We start from the raw sequence: 21,291 nt of genomic DNA, 5'->3' as shown, positions 1-21,291 counted from the left end.
CTGAGAAAGTCCAGAAGATAAGAGAAATGGATTGTTAAGAGTGTCAAAAGCTCTCATTATATCCACCAACCTAGAGCCGTTATCAACTTTTAAAGTGGGTCTGGATCGAGGAGAGGTGTGTGTCTTAGTAAAAACAAAGACCTCTCGATTCACCTTAATTTTTATCCCCGAGGGGGAAAATTGTCTAAAGAATTTTTTTAATCGTTCAAAAGAGTTGTGAGAATTGTAGTTTCTTCTGTGGGCTCAGAAGTTTAACCATCTTTCTTTGAAAGAATTGTAAAAATTGTAGTAAATTAATTTGGAGATTTAATTAATTTGTCTACATGAAGTTTTGTGCAGAATGGCTCCAGTTTGGAGGGGAACAAACCCTCTGCTTTTTGTATGTTTTGTTGTAAAAAGCCAAAATTGGCAAATTTCAGTTATGAAGCCAATGCTGCAAGTCATACCTTGTGGGGAACATTCCCCACCAGTCTGTGGTTTGTTGTAGCCCTAAAGCAAATTCTGTAACTGCAACCTTGTAAAAATAGTGTCCTATGGAAGGCCTGGGTATTTGCCATGCACTTCCTCTGTGGAAGTTATGGGAAAACTTTAAAGGAAAGTATTTTGTTTCTTTCCTTAATAAAAGTTTTAAATGTTAAGAGTTATAAAATGTTATAAATATTAGAGTTTCCTTAATGGAAGTTAATTTGTTAGTCATCTCCCTATGCCTAAGATGGACTTAATGCAAAAATTAAGATAAGGAGTGGTTAGTTACTAAAAGGAAAAAAAATAAATAAAGAAATGTAATGGAATTGGCTTGAAGCAGTGGCATTACTTGCTGCTGAACTAAATCATGTTTATACAAAGTCACGCAAAAGAAATTTTAGCTCAGGAGCATGGGAGAACACAGAAACCTGTTGCCTATTTTTCTAAAATGTTAAACCCAGTGCCCAAAATCTGTCCCCATTGTCTGCAGAACTGCACAGCCACAGCTCTGATGGTGGCTGAGGCCCGAAAGCTGACAAGGGGGGGTTATCTGATTGTTGAAGTTTCACACCAGATTAAAGCGTTGTTAACTGAGAGAGCCTCTAAGTAGATGACCAGCTCTCGGTTGCTACAATATGAATCTTGTCTATTAGAACAGGAAGATTTAGAATTTAAAAGCAAGGAAAGTTTTAACCCAGCCTCCTGTTTGAATGGCCCTGAGGAAGGGAGCCAAGGAAAATTCCATGATTGTATTCAAGTGATAGATCTACAAACTAGGGCAAAGAATGATCTGAGAGACATCCCGTGGCCTGAGGGGGAAAACGTGTTTATTGATGGGTCTTCAAAGGTGATAGAAAGAAGAAGATTTACAGGATACTCTGTCGTGAATGGAAAGCAATTAAAGGGAGGGGGGAGGTTACCAGCCACCTGGTCAGCTCAGACGGCCGAGCTGTATGCCCTCGTGAGAGCCTGCGAGTTATACCAAGACAAGACAGTAAATATTTTTACTGATTCTAAATATGCATATGGTGTGATACACGCATTTGGGAAACTGTGGGAAGAGAGAGGTTTATTAACCTGCAGAGGAAAAACGTTGGCTCATGAGAACTTAATCTCCCGCCTATTGGAGGTGGTGAATTTACCAAAAAAGGTAGCAAAAATACACATCAAGGGACACCAGGCAGGGTGCTCGGAAGAGGCAGTAAGAAATAGACTGGCTGATGAAGAAGCTTGGAAAGCTGCATTGTTGCCAGAAATCTCTAAGTTACTTCCCTTGCTCCCAGTAACTGCCCCCTTGCCAGAAAAGCTGTCTTTTCCACCAGAAGAACTTGACATACTTAAAAAGAGTGGGGCAGAAGAAAGAGGGGGTAATTGGTTTACAAGAGATGGTAAGCAGTGGATACCAAAAGCTTTAGCCTCCCAACTGCTAAAACAGCTCCACGAAGGGAGTCATTGGGGCTCCTGAGAGATAGCAGAAGCCTTCCTCAAAATGTATGCTGCTGTGGGTCTTTTTGTTCTGGCAAAACGAGCTGTTGATGGTTGTTTGATTTGTGCTAAGACAAATAACAAAGTTACAAAGAAACTGGCCAGGGGCGGGAGGCCTTGGGCTGTACGTCCCTTCCAGAGGTGCCAAGTGGATTTTACTGAGATGCCCCGGGTGGGGAGATTGAAATACCTTTTGCTAATAGTATGTCAATTAACAGGGTGGCCAGAAGCCTTCCCAGCTGCTTCAGCAACTACAGGGTCAGTTATTAAAGTATTTTTAGAACAAATAATCCCAAGATATGGGATGGTGGAAGCGATAAACTCAGATAGAGGAACTCATTTTACTGGAAAAGTTCTTAAAGGAGTAATGACTGCTTTAGGGATACAATGGAACCTCCACACTCCCTGGCATCCCCAAAGCTCAGGCCGGGTTGAACGGATGAATGGAGAAATAAAAAAACATCTTCTGAAGCTAGTGACAGAAACGAAAATGCCATGGCTGCGGCTCTTACCACTAGCTTTAGCAAGAATAAGGGCCAGACCCAGGGAAGATATTCAACTGTCTCCTTTTGAACTGATGTTTGGAATTCCTTATCCTTGTAATTCTCAGCCTGGGGTGGGGGTAGAGATAAGTGATGTATATCTAAAACAGTATGTGGCTCGGATACCGTCTCTTGTGAAATTTATTCGACAGGAAACTCTGCTGGCACAGACCCTGCCTTTGGACAAGTGAGAACCAAGAGACTAAGTCCTAGTTAAAGAGTGAAAAGAAGCACCACTGGTGGCTAAGTGGCGTGGACCTTTCCAGCTGTTGCTGACCACAGAAACAGCCGTCAAGAGAGCTGAACACGAGTCAAGGTCTCTGAGGCCCCAGAGGTTTGGACATCTCAGCTGGAGGAGGAGGATGGGAAGCCGCGACTGACACTCCGCAGGAGTGGACTGGAGCAGTAGCTGGTGCGTCGACATCGGGGGAAGCCCTGAGTGCCTACCCACAGACTGCCTGCTGAAATAGTCTGTATGGGCATCCCTACTCTCAAATCTCCAGACACTGGGAGCCAATCCATGCTGTCATTGCTTTCTTTATGCTAAGCTGTTTCTGTGCTTTCACTTGCCACAGGTGGTGTAGAAGACACCGTGAAATTGAAAATTAGAAATTAGATTATAACACTATTAGAATGTTTCTCTTAATAATTTTACCTTTATATTTTCAGTTAAGTTGGGGTCTAAAGTGGGAAAATATTTTTTTTACTTTAAGAGAACAAGTAGCAAAGGCCTTTAACATTAAACAGGGATATGTTATGTGGGGTATATTAGACCATTGTTCTTTCTGCTACCACAAGTTCAAGGAAATCAGTTAAGAATCAAAGTATATGATGATCTAATTAGAGAGAAGCGGTCCATTGATACATCCCTGGTTGGAAGGAGCACCCAAAAGTGGGGAAAAGATGAATGGCCACCTGAACGAATCATACAACACTATGGCCCATCTACCTGGAACCCAAATGAATTAATATCAGGTGCCAGAGAACCCATTTACAATCTAAATCGGATAATTAAGTTGCAAGCTGTCTTTGAAATAATAATCAACCAGACAGCTACAGCTCTTGACCTTCTTGCTGACCAGTCTACTCAGATGAGAAATGCAATATTTCAACATCGGATGGTATTAGACTATTTATTAGCAGAAGAAGGGGGGGGGGGGGGGGTGGAAAATTGAATGACTCAAACTGCTGTTTGCAAATAGATGACAATGGATAAGTGGTGAAACAAATAACAAAAGGAATAAGAAAGTTAGCCCATGTACCGGTCCAAACATGGAAAGGATGGGAATGGGACATGTTTTCATGGTTACCTGGTGGCCTATGGGTCAAACAAATGCTTTTTTTCCTCTCATGTGTTGTAGCAACTCTAATCTTTTTACCATGCATGATCCCTTGCTTAATACAACTCATTCAACATGTGATCAAAAGAATGCAGGCAGTAGCTGTGCCTACTGATCCAGAGATAGCTACAAAAGGGCAGAAAGTAATGCCACTGCAAATAATTGCAAAGCCAAAAAGAACCCAAGAACAAGAAATTAGGTCAATGGTAACTAAGGTTTGTAAAGACAATTATTAACAAAAATTAAAAGAGGAGGGATTGAGAGGAATGATGAGTTTGTCTTTACAAACAAGCTGTGGGTCAGTTGATAAGATGTAGCTATCAGTGAGAGACGACAGAAACAATGGGATGGATTCCGGTAGAAGATCAAACAGGCACTGAAAGAACACTATGAATTCCATAAAAGTTAAGAAGGGATTATGCATTGGGGGTGGGGGGGGAAGGTACCCCAGGCGTCAGGCGTTCCGGGAAGCCTGTACCTCTCAAGTACCTCAGCCTATGGGGAAAGAGAGAAGGGACAAGCGACCGGGAATTAGGATAAAAAGGAAGCTGCGCCCTCCAAAAATTTGAGAGACCCCAGGGCAATGCCCCATGGCCTCTCCCTTTATTCGAATAAAGAAAAAGGACTCCTCTGTCTCCTTTTTGGACATAAACCTCTGGTGTTCGTGGATTAATTTTCCTGACAAAACCACGACAGCACCCAAGTGCCAAAAATTTCAGAAAAAGAAGAAAAACAACAAATAACACCCATGATCACAAAGATTGGACCATATGCCATTAAAAAGACAGGAATTCAAAGGCTGCTGACAAACGCAAAATGATCCCTGAAAAGCATAAGAATGGGAATGCAAGTAAATGTCTCTGCTGTTTGGCCAGAGCGTGCCCCGTTTCTCAAAATTCTTTCATAGATTGGATCAATTGGCTTCAAAAACATATGTCTCCTAAAAGAAAAAGAGACCTCACTGGACTATTAGGAGCTAACTGGACAGGATTAGGAGCTTTGAACACTGTAGAATCAGAATTATTAACGAATAAGCTGACTACAGTAGGGAGTGAGTTAGTCAAATTACAGCAGCCTCTGCAATCGTCCTTGTTGGCGTTGGGCAAGAAGCATTGGGAGCTGACTAAAGTGTTGCCCGAATGGGAAAACACAGAAGAAGGAGACCATGAATGGATGATTAAGGCACTAGGCAGAGCTAGTAAAGACATTTCTTTGGCTCTTGGCTGCACACAGGCACCGCTGTGGATGCACTCAGTGGCTGCTGCAGTCATTAGAGAAGGAGGAGAGGGGATATTCCCTGTTGAAATTCGTCAAATTGTTTGGGACAATGCTTCCAATACGGAAAGGGAACTGCAAGCCTGGTGGGTTTTAGTTAATTTCACCTATGATTTTATGGTAAGTGTGGTGACAGCCTTTGTCCTGACCATGTCTGATGTGTCAGTGAGTTTAATCTATTCAGTAGTGGCCCTAGGAGGAAATCCTGAGAAAGCAGTGTTATATCCTTCAGAACACAGGATGTGGGCACGAGAGGTTGAGGGAAAGTGATGGACCATCGATTTGAAAGCCTGTTCTATGAGGAAACAATTAGGGTCCATATGTGAAGGAATTTTGGCAGATGATAAAGACACTTGCTTAGACACAGATCAGAGCACTTGTCACTTTGAAATGCATTCAGTGAACCAAGCCACCTTGCTTGCATATGTAGGACAAGGTTGTGTCTGTCTCAGGACAGCATGTCCCACCATAATGGTAGACAATCAAATAGGGAATGAAACTCAGTTTAACTTGTGTGCTTGTAACTTGGTTGAAATTGAAGGCTGTGATTTTTCCTATCAAGCCCCTGCAGTATCACAGCAATACCTAAAGGCAAATTTGGCAACAGTGCAAGAAATATCACCTGTGCCTATAGGAATGAATTTGGCCTTACTCACCCAATTGTTAAAACATCAAGAATTGAAAGAGATCCTAAAAGAAATTCAAGATGCAGGGAAAAAGACCTTGATTACTATACACCATGATACTGAGACAATCAAAAGAGTTTTAAGTGATTTGAAGAACACTTGTCTCATCAGTGGTGGGATGTGCTTTTTGGATGGTCACCAACAGCAACTGGTATACGTAACACCCTGATTCCCCCTATTGTTGTTTTGCTTATTTTAGTAGGCATTAGTTTGATTTTATCTATTGCAATGCTTGTTTGGAAATGGAAGATATTACGAAATGTGACAGCTTTGACATGACTATCAACAGCATATGGCTTAGTCTTGAAAGATGCTGGCCATACAGCCTTGATGGATGAAGAGTCTGTATATTGAGTAAAAGAATTCACTCATTTTTAAGAGGAAGTGGGGAATGAAGCATAAACTTTGAAAAATTTAAGATATTCAAAAAGCTAAGACCTTAATTAAAAGTAATTTTTGTTAAATCTAATAAAAAACTAATCCCTGTTAAATTTAATAGAGCGGCACTACTAGAATGAGGAGGTAATCATTAGCCAATAACTAATTGTCTGTCGACCTTGTGTTCACTTTGGACTGAAAAGGTAGAAAGGTCACAATAAGGAAGAAATATATTCCTTCCTCCTTTTGTGACCACTTCCCATAAGAAGACCATCAACTCATTTCAAGGAACAAACTGTGCATGCTTAATTGCTTCTTTCTTAATTGGCATAGGAACCGGGGAGTGAGGAGTGACTGACTTATGAATATGTATTTATATTCAATATCTCGGTAAATAAAAGCCTCTGTTCACCTGTACTCGTGGCCCTGTGTATTAAGGGGTGACCCTGCCCATCGGCCCAGCACTGCCAATAAACACACACTTTTTAACCGTAATCAGTTAAAGAGTCTTTCTCCGTTATATCTGGATTCTGATACTAGATCATACCCATATTTTAGTAAATCAACTCCAAGTTGCCAAGTTGAACTGATTCCTTGCAAGAATGAACAACAGGACTTGATGGTAATGCATAAAGGATTCGACAGCATGTGCCAGAGAACTTCCCTGACCATTCTAAATCAGTGTCCAATTCAAGTTCCATCTGGTAATCAACAAGTTACTAAAGGGACCTCTGATGCTGTGCTTGTTCTCTTTCCTGCAGGGGCCTAGCAGGACATTCCAAATGCTGCCTTTCTGCCCTAAAAGGAAAAAGAGGAGCTGTGGCTGCTAAATGCAAAAAGCAAGCAGGGAACACAGCCTGTGTGGAACTAGGTCACACAAGCTTCTCACTCTGGCCTGAGGAAGCATAAGGAAGAATCCAAACAATCCGTGGAGAAAGACAACAATCTTTGCAGGTGTTGTTTAGGATCCTTGCTGTTTACTTGCAAGAAGCAGTCAAGGGGTGGTGTTGCACTTGTCCAATGATAATGATGTGTAAGTTTAATGCCCAGTAAGAGTTTTACCACTCAGACATTCTCAAAGATGTCTATAAATGAAGATCAAAAATAATAAATCTCTCTCTTGATCAACCCAGCCAGAGAGTCTGTGTCATATATCTCTCCGTTTCTAATATAGTGTGACACTTCACAGCCGGGTTCAGGGCACACTCAGCTTGGCTCTTCCAAAATCCAAGGCCTTCAGGTTGCTAAGCAAGACCTTTAACTCCACAATGCTGTGGAACGGGGCCTTCAGCACAGGGACCTTTCCAGCCTGATCTGCACTCGTTCTTCTGCGTCTCTGAACAAAACACGGTGCAGGAGAGAACGGCAGGAGGGGCCTGTGTGTCACAGCGCTCTGGATTTGTGACCCTTCAACTCCACAGAGATGCAGGTTTAGTGAAAAAGCAAAACTGTTTATTGATGGGATGCGAAGCAAAGGGATGAGCTGAGGGGCAAAAAAGGGGATGGGCAAGGTCTGAGGGCGGGGGGATGGAGCTGTGAAAAGGGATGGAAACTAGTGGGAAAAAGAAGGGATGGGCAGTGTCTGAGGGCTGGAGGCATGGAGCTATCAAAAGGGAAGGAGAATGGAGGGAAAAAGAAGGGATGGAAAGTGTTTGAGGGCCACAGGGAGGGAGGTATTCAAAAGGGAGGGAAACTGAAGGGAAAAAGAAGGGATGGGCAGTTTCTGAGGGCTGCAGGGACAGAACTATCTACAGGCAGGGGGAAAGGGCTGAAGCCATGCGAGCTTCCCACAGGCTCAGCTGTGCCAGTTGTCAGCTGTGCCTGGAGCTCCAGCTGGTCTCTTCTGGTTTCAGCATAGTCTCGTCTTCCATGGCATCTTATAGGAAGACTGGTTCTCCTAAAGCAGCAGACGAGTGAACTTCTGCTGTTCTTTCAATAAATGTCTGCTGAAAAACTGTGCTCCTCTGAGAAGGGTTGTCATCTCTTCTCAGGGCTTGAAGTGCTGCAAGAGAGGGGAACAGAGCCACGATCAGAGCCCAGATCTGTGGCAATCCTAGGAGAAAGTCCTGCCAGAGCCATGCCAGCCTGCTCTTGCTGTGGCCACGAGAGTGAAGAGGCCAACAGGATCAGCTGCAAGGTCCTGGTCACCCCACCCAAATCCGCCCCCCATGTCCCTGAAATCTCTCTGTGATATTCCCACACCACCAAGGTGTGCACACGAGGACAGAAGCTCTCTGCAGCTCACGCACGGATTGCAGCTCCCCCAGTGCCAGCCCCTCACTGCCAGCTCTCACTCACCCTCGATGAGGGCCTGCAGCTCTTCTTGCGCCCCCCTCAGGTGCTTCCTGGCCGTCCCTGGGAACACAGATCCTCTCAGGGCCCTGGCAGCACAGCTCCCTGCCAGCGGCGCTGCCAGCCCTGGGGCCACACGGCCTCCCGCCCCGGCAGGGCTCAGCCCCAGCCCTTGCCGCATCCTGACTCAGCCCAAGGGCACGGCTGCCAGAGGCCGGCAGCAGCCCCGAGGGCAGCCGGGGCTCCAGGGCGCCGGGCCCGGGTGCCGCTGCCGGGACAGCAGCAGCCGGGGCCGGGGCCGAGCTGCGGCGGGGCCGGGAGCCAGCCCGGGCTCATGGCTCACCCATGAAGCTGACGGCGTTCAACAGTGGGACAATCTCTTCAGTCCTTCACAAGCAACACGGCTGCAGGCCTCTAATAAATCCATGGGCCTGACAGTTTGTTACTTTTCTCAAGGCTTGCAAGCTGGGAAGAAACAGGACGCCTTTCCTGTTCTCAGATAGTGTGTAATCTACTTTCTTCCAGGCTTCCCAGCAATCTTCTGCACTTTCAGCCTTGCTTCTTTCTCACACTTACCCCTCTACCTTTGTATTTCCTTCTACTGTTTCCATTCCTGTTTTCACAGTGACAGCTCTCCACCTTTAGCTTTACACAACTTCATGTGTTTGGCTCAGGTGTCAGTGAATGAGACATCATGAGATACAGGAGGTTTCCCCATGTTGGGATTGATTTTCCTGGGGTTTGCAGGCTGTTCAAAGCATCGCTGCGCACTACATCTTCCCGGACTTTGTGTCATCTCCCAACTAAACAATCTCTTAGTTCAGTTGGGGTCCCTCTCAGAAAAGGTCTTAACACATTAAGAATCCTTTCTGCAGAGGCTGGGATCATTTCATCTGCACGTTTGTGTTTTGTTGGTAAGTAGTCAATTTTTGTAGCAGCAGCAGATATTCTTAGCTGACTATGGAGGGGTTGAGGTAGGTTCCCCTGTTTTTAGAATATGCAATTCTGCTGGTCGTTTAATGGGTTTTGTCAGGATGGTCTGGTCTGAGGTGCAGAAGGGCACTCACATGCCAGAATCCAAAACTTTCCATAGCACCTGTATGGGTTCTGACCAAGGTAAAGTTCACAGCCCTTCCAGTGCTGTGCTATGCATTGGTACCTGGGTGGGTGTTGAGAACAGACCAGTGTTTTGGCAACTGCCTGGCAGTGCTGTCCCTCTGACATTCCTTCCCACATCAAAGGGGATGGGAGTGGGCAAGATCCTGGGAGAGGACACAACCAAGCCAACTGACCCAAATTAGCCAAAGGGATATTCCATACCTTATGACAGCAGCTCAGAGAGGTAATCTAAGAGAGAGAGGAGGAAGGGGGCGGGTATTTCTGAGTTTTCAGTGTTTGCCTTCTGGAGGACCCGTTACGCATGCTGAAGCCCTTCATTTCAGAAAATGTCCAAACATCAGATGGGAAGTAGAGAGTGACTTTTTTCTCTTCAGCCCATGCAAGCACAGATCTCTGCTTAGTTCTTTATTTTACTGTAATAAAACTGCCTTATCTCACCCTGCTGGCTGTTCTCTGTCTTATTCTCTTCCCCGTCCCAGTGGGAAAGACAGTGACAGAGCGACAGTGGACACCTGGCACCCAGCCAGGGTCGACCCACTGCAGTCGTTTAGGCACCCAAATGTGGGGCGATATAAAGTTGGTGAAATGGACTATAGCAGGAACCTGGAGGGGCCAGGATGGAACTGCAGAGGAGTGCAGGCCCGGGGTGGCAAACAGTTTAGCAATGAGCTCAAAGCTGTGGCAGGAGCAGCATGAGGCTGGGCAGACCCAGAGATGTTGAGCTAGAAGTGTACTAAAAATCCAGAGCAGCAGCAGAAACAGCAGGGTCTGGGCAGCCCTGGAAGGAGAAAAAAAAGGTGGAGGGGGGCTTTGTTTTTGGGTGTTCCCTGGCTGTCACCTGTGTAATGCCCTGGCAACAGCAGCAGCTGCTGGGCTCCCACAAGCAGCCTTGAAACGCTCCCTTACAGAGGTGGTCGGGGTCCCTGTTTTCCCCTCAGGCACCCAAGCACATGGTGAGGATCCCTCCCAGAGTGATTGGGTATTGAAAGGACCCAGTTACATGGCCACACCTGGGAGCAGAGGCTCACCCACATTAAAGAGACACAGAGATGGAAAAGTTCTGCAGTAGCAGTGGATCCTCTGGGCAGCAGCAGTCCAACACCAAAACCTCAACCATCTGCCCTTTGAGCCGTGTCCCCCAGCTAAGAGACAGCCATAACCCCACTGCCTGTCCCTCCTCCCCCAGGCACGACTCCCAAAAGCTCCTTTCCCTTGGCTGACTCCTTAGTGTGGGATGTAGGAGGTCTCGGCCACGTCTTTTGTTTCTTCATGACCTGTATTTGTGGCCCGGACAACCGCTGCCTTCACAGAGTCTTCCTTTCAGATGGGAAACAATTCCCTAAAGCATCGAAACCAAAAGAAGGGCCTGTACTTTGCTGTGTTGAAACAAAATCAAATGCTAAAAATTAGCTAAAATACAGAATAAAAAAAAAAATAAATTCTTAGTTTATAGTGGCTCAGCTCCTTATCAAATTCAGTGATCCCTAAATTTCTAGCTAAATACAATCTCACTCATTTTCAACATGTAAACAAGACAGCCAGTCCTGTCCTGCTGGCTCCCAGCAGCGCCTTGCAGCAGTCCTGCATCCACATCAGGATGCTGGCCAGCACAGGGCTGTCCTGGAAACTAAGGCGGCTGACTTGACGTTTGTGCAGGTACCCAGAGGCCAAGCCCAGCGGTGTTCCCTCAGGATACAGCAGTCCTGAGTGATCTCCCCTGATGTCACCCTGTCGTGGTTTTAAACTACTAACTAAGAAAATTACTTACTTCTATCTGTGAGATATGGATTAGAATAAGAGCAAAACAGGCATACAACTTAAAAGGGAAAAAAAAAGAAAGTTTATTGACAAACCACAATAATAAGAACACCAGAATAAACTTCTAGAAAAACCCTTCCATCCCCTATCTACCCACTATTCTCTTGTTCACATGAAAACAGAGACAAAAATTCTGGAACTCTGATGGTTAAAACAGTCTCAATTCTTGCTAGTCTTTTTACTAATCTTTATAGAGAAACAGAAGTTTCTTCCTGTTAATTTATGGAGTTTCTCACAAGAAAACTATTTTTGTTATAGTTTTCTATTGCCTTAACGTTAGCTGTCTAGAGCTGCTATTATTAGAGTTCACTCTTCCCATTCTCACATCACTCTGAAGTGTGTATGGGCCATGCGTCTAGAGATAGCATTTTTAAGGATAAGTTATTCAAAGGCAAAAAAAGTCTTCTTCATCTGTTTCTGTGAGCTTCACCAGAAAACAGTTTTCTCATGGCCTCGCAGGGCTTCAAATCTCTCAACAATTTTCTCATTGCCTCTCAAGGCTTTTAATCTCCCAGTACTTCACTATACTATAATTACTCTTTACTCAAATTTACACTTTGAACACTATTCCTCTCTAGATCTTATATCATGAATTAAAGGAGTTCTTTTCAAGACTTCATTGTCTATCTCCATAGTTTTAACAGGGAGATATTTCAGCTTAATTAAAGCATCTTCTTAATTCTCTACCTTTCCTGAAGCTTCTTTTCTTTCCTGTCACTGGTAGTTTATAAAGTCTCTTTTCATGTTGATCTTTCTTTCTCTCTCTCTCTGGATAAAAAGATTAATCCGCAAGTCTCATCTGGGTAATGAAAGAGTTAACATCTTGCCCAGGCTTTTGTAGATGGTTCGGAGATCTCTGCCGAACAGGAGCTGGAGCCGTTTGTGAAGGAAAGTTCTTCATGACTGTTCGGGAGCGTGTGGTCGCTGTTCCAACCCGCTGCAAGTCCAGGGCCTCTCTCTTTACTCACTGAGCAGTTTCTAGTGAATTAGTTACAGCAAAACCTGCAGCCGAGCCAGAGATCGGCTCGGCCCGGCCTGGCCCGAGGAAAACCTTCCCCAGGCCCCCCCCATCTCCCGGCCGGGAGACGGGGCAGGCCCGGCCCCATCCCCGCCCGGCCGCATGGCCTGGGCAGGGACGGGAGGCCTGGAGCTCCGCCACCCTCCACAGCCAGAAAAAAAGAGAACCCAGAGAGCTCTGCTTTTACATTTTAAGGTAGGGTTCACAAGTTGATCCCACTTTTCAATGGCCTAAACTGCCATCAATTCTCAGCAATGACCGATAATTGGTCAGGAGAAAAGACTCCAAGCACTTCCCAGCAACTCCAACTCCCTTAAAGGTAAAGTAACTCCATGACACACCCGCTCCTTGTGGCACCAGTTGCTTTCCTGTGCAATGTTCTAGCTGCCCCAAGAGTAAAGAGGGAGCTGGAGAAAGAGCTTGCCAGGCTGTTCTCCATCCTTTCCCAGCAATCCTGCTTAAGGGGAGAAGTCCAAGCTGAGCTCAAATGTGTAAATGGAAGAGCCGTGCACAGGAAGGGTCAGTGGGAAGGATGATCCAGGAACCATTGGCCTGGCAGCCTGAGCTTGCTACCGCGGAAGGCCTTGGAGCAGATCCTGCTGAGTGCCATGCCACGGCATGTGCACGGGACCAGGGGCTCTGCTGGAGGGTGGGAAAGCTCTGTGGAGGGATGGGAACAGCTGGGGGTCCTGGTGGGGTGTTGAGGAGTTCTGTGAGCATGTTTTGGGGAGTGTTGGTATTGGTGGGTGTGTTGGGGAAGGAGTTGCCTGGAAATGAGAGGTCTAGGCTAGAATTTGAGTCAGTTTAACAGCATCATCCGTGGTTTAGCACAGCCTTGCTTATGGAGGACATAAGGAATATGTGTGACTTTTCCTGTTAGTGGTCCTGGTTCTCATGCAAAAAAGAGGGGAAAGCTGAAATTTATTGGCCACCTAGATATCTGTACCAGGGGGAGGATTAGCCTTTTTGCAGTCGACTCAATTGTTTGGACTACTTTTGTAATACTGAGTGGACTTTGTTTCCTTGAGAGCTTTAATCCTTCAGAGAATTAGGATATTATCATCCCTCCATAGAAAAGCAAAGGTTTGCAAACCAAAGAATGGCCTTTTTTTAGCCTCTGTGCAGTGTTATATTTTGTAATGTGACTCTCAAAGGATGATGTTAAGGCAAAGGACTTGCTGCTTTGAGATGGGAAGCAAACTTGCACATCTTTCACATTCTCCAGCCACTCCAATTAATTGGTGAAGTCTGCCAGATCCTTCTGTGCCTTCCCAACAAAGATGTTTTTTGAGGTGCATGAAATGACTTCAATGGGAAAATAATTCCAATTAATGTAATTAATCTGACCAAGAGTAAGGGTTGCCAGCAATTGTTCCAAATGTTCCTGCCAAGACCCCTGCAGGAAGGAGCCCAGCCCCCAATGCACGTGGGCTTTGGCTTTGGCCCTCTGGCACAGAAACCCCCCAGGGGCACAGGTCTCTGGGGCAGGAAAAGAGCACCAGCACTGCCAGGGCTCGGCTGGGGTGGCAGGTCTGCCTCGGTGGGGACTCTGCCACACCTGCTGATTTCAGTGCTGCCAGGCCCCTGTACAGATTCTGTGCAAAGCCCCGTGCCCTTCCTGCTGCGCCTGCGTCGGCAGCCCTGGGGGCTCCTTCTGCTGTCCTGAGCCTGCAGAGCAGGGCAGTGTTTGCTGATGGTTTGAGGTGTTCCTAAAGATCCTGTCAGGCTGTCTCAGACACTTTGGGCAAGGGATTCCTTCCAACCTGGGCCACTTTGGGGGGATGGGGCGGAACCGGGGCAGGTGGCAGTGTGTGCAAGGGCCCTTTGTGACACGGTGCAGAATGGTAACCGTGGAATGGAAAGGGACAGGATGTCCAAGGGCCCTTTGTGACACATGGTGACATAGGGGCTGTCCCAGTGCGGTGACAGGGCCATGCCCCAGTGCTCAGTGCACGCGACGGGACAGGACGCGCCAGAGCGGTGCTGTGAGGAGCCCCCACACAGCGCACTCGTTTGTGTCTAACCCGGAGATTTTCCAAGGCGTTTCTTCTACAGGTGACCTCGTGGCAAGACTGCGGGCCTTGGTGGCCCGTGGCTTTCCCGAGGCTTTTCTTTTGCAGGTGCCTGCGGGGCAAGACTGTGGGCCTTGCTGGCCCGTGTCCTTCCCAAGGCTTTTCTTTTGCAGGTACCTTCAAGGCCAGACTCCGGTACTTGGTGACCTGGAGCTTTTCTGAGGCATCTCCCATCCTTCTGACCTCTGTCCTCAAGGTGAGACTGTGGGACCTGGTGACCACAGTCATTTACAAGGAGCCTCAAGTCATTGTGGCCGGAGCCCTCGAGACCAGACTGCAGGACTTGCTGTCCTGTAGCCTTCCTGAGGCTTCTCTCTCACAGGTGCATTCAAGGCTCAACTGCACAGTTTGTTTTCTCAGTTTGATTTCCCAAGGCATCTCGCCTTAAGGTGCCTTTGAGGCAGGATTCCATCATGGCAGGCAGATTCCTCAACCTGTTCAAAGTGTTCCGACGGAACAGAAACACAGACCGTGGAGCTGCCCCAGCAGAACAGCCGGAAGAGCTGGAGCAGTTCCAACCACTGCAGGATGGTGAGTGGCAGAGCTGGGCCACAGGGCTGATGGCTGCAGCCAGCAAGATCCCATCCCATCCCATCCCATCCCATCCCATCCCATCCCATCCCATCCCATCCCATCCCATCCCATCCCATCCCATCCCATCCCATCCCATCCCATCCCATGTGGACATGCCCAAGGACAGGACAGAAGAAGGGCTGGGGCTGACCCCTGCCAGTGACCGTGCTCCATCCCCTGAGCCACCCCAGGGCTGTCCCTGCCTGGAGAGTGCAAGGCTGGGCTGTGTTCTCCGGCCTCTCCCGCAGTCCCTCAGCTCTGGCTGCTCTTTTCCAGATGCAGCCATGGACAAGAGACAAGAGCAGGAGCCTGCCCATGGCCGCTTCCGCAAAACGCTGAAGGTACCTGCAGACATCCCCACCGGGGCTGGGCCTGCTGTCACTGCTCAGCCCAGCTCTGCACATGGAGCACTCCTTGGAACATGCCCCTCTTCCCTGTCCTTTCTTCATTCTGCACAGAGGTTCCGCAAATTCTTGCGCATTCGGCGTAGAAAGAACACCACCACAGCAGGAACAGAGGGCACAGCTGAGCTTGAATCTGGGCTGGAGGAGCTCCAGGCAGAGCCTGATGTCAGCCCAGATTCAGCTGAGCCCTCAGAAGTTTCTGAGACTGAAGTGAAGAATGACAGGGCAGTGGCTGACATGGCAGAGACTGAGGACGTGGCCATTCCAGATGATGACACCAGAGAGACTCAGGGCATCGCAAATGCTGACAGGACACCCACTCCCACTGTAAGCCAAGAGCTCATATGGGATTATTTCAAGGAAGCTCGTGTTTCTTCTGACATTGATGACAAGAGAGCTGCTTCTTCTGACCAGCAGGTAGCCAGCCTGCTACCTCCAGTAGCAGAACTGGAGGTCTCCCAGGATCCTGTGCCCCTTCAAGCCACATCCACAGGGCCCCCTCAGCCTTTGAGGCCAGCAGAGTGTGATGGGACGGTAAGCACTTCTTGGGGGAAGCTGGGGAAGCTGCTCCTTGAACAGCGCTCCAAGTCTTCCCCATGCCTCCTCCAGGTGCCAGCCATTGTGAGGAACATTTACCAGAGTCTCGTGTCCCATGTCATTGTGGATGCCAGTCAGCAAACTGACATAGTGAGGCTGGCTGAAGAAGACCCTATTGATGTGGTGCTGACCCTCCTGTGCTGTGCCCCATCGTGTGACAGGTATGGGGCCCACGTGCCTTGAGAGCTCAGGGCTCAGCGGCCTTTAGGGCCCATTGCCCTGCACAGCCTGTCCAATGGGCTCTGCCCAACAGGCAGAGAGGTCCAGGAGCCTCGGGCCCCTCTGTTTCCTGAGGCTGCTGCCAGTGCTCCCTCCCTGCCCCTCAGGGCACTGGGGCTCTGTCACCTGGGACCCCACAGCTACACAGGGCATAGCTCTGTGACTGAGACACCCCTAACAAACAGCTCTGATCCCACAGAGCTGCTGCAGTGATGTGGCAAGCCATAGCCTCATCAGGACAAGCAGTGAAGAGAGTGGTGCCAATACTGCTCTGTGTGATGGAGAACTGGCCACTTTGCAACATCTGCACCTCTGATGGGGACAACAAAGATGTTTTTTCCTTGAGTGTGAGTTTCTGGAGCTGACCTTTGATCACCTGCAGCTTGCTTCCCCAGGAACTCTCCATCCTCTCCCTGCCTCAGGCTGGGCTGAAACCTGGGCTAGGGGCAGGCTCAGGGGGCACCGGGCCCACTGCTCCCTCTGCATCTCCCCTCGGGCCCTGCCCCACGGACACCTCGGCACTGAGCGCTGTCTTGGTGTGATTCTTTTGCAGGCAACTCTGGTGCTCTGGGTGACGGTCCAGATGCCTCAGTGCCATGAGGCGATGCTCATTTATACCCCTCGCATTTTTGTGGCTCTGCTGTTCCAAGTTGTCATCACCACACAGCTGATGCCACCAGAGGAATTTGACAGCTTCTGGAGAGCATGCCAGGAGGAACACCACCTTCCCAGCAACCCCAACAGGTGCCAGTCCTCCTGTCCTTCCCATGCCCTTGTGGCTGACACCAGTGCACCCAGTGTGACCTGGCCTTTGCTCTGCACACAGCTTTGCAGTGCAGGCCATGAAGGCTCTGCTCTGCCGACTGGGGTGCTCCAAAGAGGTGATGGCTATGGAGCGCAAGGGTGGCTGGGACACGCTCCTCTGTGCTGACACCCAGCACAATGCCGTGGGTCTGCTGGCCAGGTAAGAGCCCCTTCCCCCCACTGCCTCTGAAATGTGTGCCCTGTGCCCCTCATAGTCCCCATGGTCATGGCCAGAAGGCCTCATCACTGAGGGATGGCTGAGCAGACTGGAAACGGCTGATAGAGGAGGGTGCCCAAAAGAAGCCACCTCCCAAAGCACCCATGATCCCCCCAGGGATGCTGGGGAAAGGCCAGATCTCTGTGAGTCATTCATGGCAGAGATTTGCCCCTCCACACCTCAAGTCTTGGTGCTGTTTTCCCCCTGACAGGGAGATGCGCCATGGATTGGTCCGCTTCTGTTCCCGCATTGCAATCCAGCTGCTCAAGGCACTCGCCAGGGATAAGCCACCCTGTGAACTGTCCTCCCTGGCATTCCTTGTGGAGGTGAGCCCCATGGCCAGCACTACCTCGCTGAGCTGCCTGCCAGCCCTGTCCCCTTGCATAGCCACAGCTGCCTGGGACGGTGCCCGCGCCCTGTGCTGCTGCCTGGGCCCAGCCCTGCGCAGTTCCAGGCTCCTGCCAGCTGGCTCCCCTGTCACTGCCCTGTGCCTTTCAGGTCCTCGAGTACTTAGATTTGATTACATACGGTGAGGATGTCCTTGAGATCGTGTCAAGGCACCTGCAGAGCGAGTGCAGGCAGAGGCGTCGCCTGGCGCTCAGAGGCCTCGTGGTGCTCAGCAAGGATCCCTCGATGGTGAGAACGGGGCAGCGGCTGAAGCTGTGCTGGGCAAAGCAGCCCCTTGGGCTGGCTGGGCTTCAGGAGCTGAGGCAGCTGCTCCCAGCTCTCCTGCCTCACCTGCCTGAGTGCTTTGGGACAGGCCTTTGGCCTCTGGGCCCGGCAGCAGCAGGGTGGGGTTGCAGTGCCAGGGCGGTCTTGGCGCTGCAGCCGTTCAGGGCTTCCCAGCACAGCCTTGTGTTCCAAACAGGCCATAAGGATGTGCAGCCTGTCTCAACGCCTTCAGGACCTGCTCTGTGATGCAGATGGAAATGTGGTTGGCATGACCCTCCGTGTGTTCATCAATATGCTCAAGAATAAAGACATTGTGATATGCAGCACCACTGCTCCAAAGCTGGCTCAGGCACTCATGCTGCTCTTTGATCACGTAAGGCTCTGTGCCCCCAGCCATGGGCATTGGCTGCTGCCCAGAAACTTTGTGTCTTACAGATTTCTGGGCCTTTGTCCAGTCAAGCCTGGAGGAATTAGTATTAAGGTCTTTTTCATTTCTTTTCCTCCAGGGCCACAGCCACATGCAGTTGCTCTCCCTTGACCTCTTCTTCATGACAATGGATTTGGTAGTGGATGCGGGAAAGAAGCCTCTGAAGAAGATTTTGAACCAGAGCCTGCTTCCACTCTTCATCCACTGCTATGATGAGAACTGGCGTGTGGCAAAGGTGAGGTTTGCTGTGATGCCGGTGCATCCCTGGGAGGGGCATCGGCTTCCTCCTGTCCTGGAACCTCCCAGGCTGCAGCTTCCTCTGGGCCCTGTCAGCCAGACAAGAGTGCTGTGCCCTTGGCTGCAGTGCCATCTCTGCATCTCTGCTGCTCTCCAGGCCTCTCAGCAAACGCTGCTCCGTGTGGCCGACTTCCTCAAGAGGAGGAATCTCAAGCAGCTGTTGAGAAAAGAGCAGCTGTGGGAGTTTGCTGACTGTCTGGTAAGAACGGCCTGGAGAAGCCCAAATTTGAGAAGCTCCCTGCCCCCAGTGCTCAGTGTGTGGAGCTGGCAGCTGTGGCCCAGTGCTGCACCCATGGGAGACAGCCTGTGCCCCACACACCGCTCCCTTCCCTGGGCTGCACGGCTTCTTCTCCAGGCTCCTGTGGCCCCGAGCCGGGTGCCGATGGAGCCCCAGCCCTGTGGGGCTGCGGGCCTGGGGGGCAGCGCGGCTCCCCGGGCAGCAGCCGGCCCTCTGCCCCCTCCAGAGCCCGGCGCCAGTGGCTGCTGCCCGGTGCCTCAGGGCTGGGCGGGCACGGGAGGCCGGGGCTGGCCGCACGCAGCGCCCGGCCGAGGGGCAGAGCCCGCACCGACCCTTCCCTCCTGCCGCTCTCTGCAGCTGGCACAGGACGAGAGCCGAGCAGCCGAGTACCTGCGCCGGACCCTGCCATACCTGGACAGCCCACAGGAGTCCTTGCGAGTGGCAGCCATCAGGTTCATCGGTGAGCCACGGGCCCGGGCTGGCTCCCGGCCCCGCCGCAGCTCGGCCCCGGCCCCGGCTGCTGCTGTCCCGGCAGCGGCACCCGGGCCCGGCGCCCTGGAGCCCCGGCTGCCCTCGGGGCTGCTGCCGGCCTCTGGCAGCCGTGCCCTTGGGCTGAGTCAGGATGCGGCAAGGGCTGGGGCTGAGCCCTGCCGGGGCGGGAGGCCGTGTGGCCCCAGGGCTGGCAGCGCCGCTGGCAGGGAGCTGTGCTGCCAGGGCCCTGACAGTCTCTGTGTTCCCAGGGACGGCCAGGAAGCACCTGAGGGCATAGCAAGAAGAGCTGCAGGCCCTCATCGAGGGTGAGTGAGAGCTGGCAGTGAGGGGCTGGCACTGGGGGAGCTGCAATCCGTGCGTGAGCTGCAGAGAGCTTCTGTCCTCGTGTGCACACCTTGGTGGTGTGGGAATATCACAGAGAGATTTCAGGGACATGGGGGACAGATTTGGGTGGGGTGACCAGGACCTTGCAGCTGATCCTGTTGGCCTCTTCACTCTCGTGGCCACAGCAAGAGCAGGCTGGCATGGCTCTGGCAGGACTTTCTCCTAGGATTGCCACAGATCCGGGCTCTGATCGTGGCTCTGTTCCCCTCTCTTGCAGCACTTCAAGCCCTGAGAAGAGATGACAACCCTTCTCAGAGGAGCACAGTTTTTCAGCAGACATTTATTGAAAGAACAGCAGAAGTTCGCTCGTCTGCTGCTTTAGGAGAACCAGTCTTCCTATAAGATGCCATGGAAGACAAGACTATGCTGAAACCAGAAGAGACCAGCTGGAGCTCCAGGCACAGCTGACAACTGGCACAGCTGAGCCTGTGGGAAGCTCGCATGGCTTCAGCCCTTTCCCCCTGCCTGTAGATAGTTCTGTCCCTGCAGCCCTCAGAAACTGCCCATCCCTTCTTTTTCCCTTCAGTTTCCCTCCCTTTTGAATACCTCCCTCCCTGTGGCCCTCAAACACTTTCCATCCCTTCTTTTTCCCTCCATTCTCCTTCCCTTTTGATAGCTCCATGCCTCCAGCCCTCAGACACTGCCCATCCCTTCTTTTTCCCACTAGTTTCCATCCCTTTTCACAGCTCCATCCCCCCGCCCTCAGACCTTGCCCATCCCCTTTTTTGCCCCTCAGCTCATCCCTTTGCTTCGCATCCCATCAATAAACAGTTTTGCTTTTTCACTAAACCTGCATCTCTGTGGAGTTGAAGGGTCACAAATCCAGAGTGCTGTGACACACAGGCCCCTCCTGCCGTTCTCTCCTGCACTGTGTTGTTGTCTTTTAAAGCAAGGCAGACCCCTTGCCTGGTTCAGGAGCCAGCACAGTGACCAACACCCAGGCCACTCGGTCCGTTGCACACAGACATCAATGTGATGGATGGCAAATGGTGTTTATTGCTGGAGAATTTGACATTTTATAAGCTAGGGTCCCTGTGTTACTCCCATCTGCTTTCATCACAGTTAGGTGCTATTGGCTAATTGCAGGGCTAATTACTACACTAAAGATGAGGGGGGGGGGGTTACTATCTTTCCCTTACATCCCAATATCTTCCGAGCGCTAGACCCTGCTTCAACATATTCCCCCCTCTCTATGCATAACTAATTTGCTAGAATATAAGGTGTATTAGTCTTAAAAAGTTCTAACGTTATTTTCTATATATCTATCTCTAAACACTTTGCCTAACTTATCTATATTATAAAAAGTTTTAAAAGCAGATATTATAAACTTGTGTAAAATATAGGGTACACTATACTAAAAGGCTAAAACTTATAAAATAGATACTGCAGTTTTTCATTAGTAAGCATAAGGCACACACAGTGACTAAGTGTATTTTTAGAGCATCTGTTGCCTTTCTACAAACAGAATGTTGACTCT

At 49.7% G+C, this 21,291-nt stretch overlaps 1 protein-coding gene and 1 long non-coding RNA gene across 15 annotated transcripts in view; one reads left to right on the top strand and one right to left on the bottom strand.

The window, feature by feature from the left end:
- Window positions 1-20,603, top strand: part of LOC147652129 (maestro heat-like repeat-containing protein family member 7) — an 83,395-nt gene extending 62,792 nt beyond the window's left edge. For 8 of the 14 annotated variants that reach the window (XM_086897723.1, XM_086897726.1, XM_086897722.1 and 5 more), the window contains exons 16-17: window positions 19,679-19,735; window positions 20,032-20,603. In XM_086897723.1, the coding sequence (XP_086753849.1) occupies window positions 19,679-19,707 (29 nt within the window). In that variant the 3' untranslated portion in view covers window positions 19,708-19,735; window positions 20,032-20,603. Of the gene's footprint in view, window positions 1-14,270; window positions 14,687-14,812; window positions 15,022-15,339; window positions 15,405-15,521; window positions 15,795-15,881; window positions 16,002-16,076; window positions 16,226-16,482; window positions 16,631-16,836; window positions 17,028-17,109; window positions 17,248-17,515; window positions 17,631-17,802; window positions 17,941-18,172; window positions 18,350-18,482; window positions 18,639-18,797; window positions 18,900-19,295; window positions 19,399-19,678; window positions 19,736-20,031 lie in introns of those variants that run through there. The other 6 variants (XM_086897715.1, XM_086897712.1, XM_086897718.1 and 3 more) reach the window with 6 other exon arrangements.
- On the bottom strand, window positions 7,602-8,509 carry LOC147652130 (uncharacterized). Its single transcript, XR_015289291.1, has 2 exons — window positions 8,470-8,509; window positions 7,602-8,173 (listed from the first exon to the last, which is right to left on the bottom strand). It is a non-coding gene; the product is annotated as an uncharacterized LOC147652130 (long non-coding RNA).
- Window positions 20,604-21,291: the final 688 nt, after the last annotated feature.

The sequence above is a fragment of the Cyanistes caeruleus genome, chromosome 7 (assembly GCF_971803275.1).
Source record: "Cyanistes caeruleus chromosome 7, bCyaCae1.hap1.1, whole genome shotgun sequence".
NCBI lineage: Eukaryota > Metazoa > Chordata > Aves > Passeriformes > Paridae > Cyanistes > Cyanistes caeruleus.
This window is presented reverse-complemented; position numbering and strand designations above follow the sequence as displayed.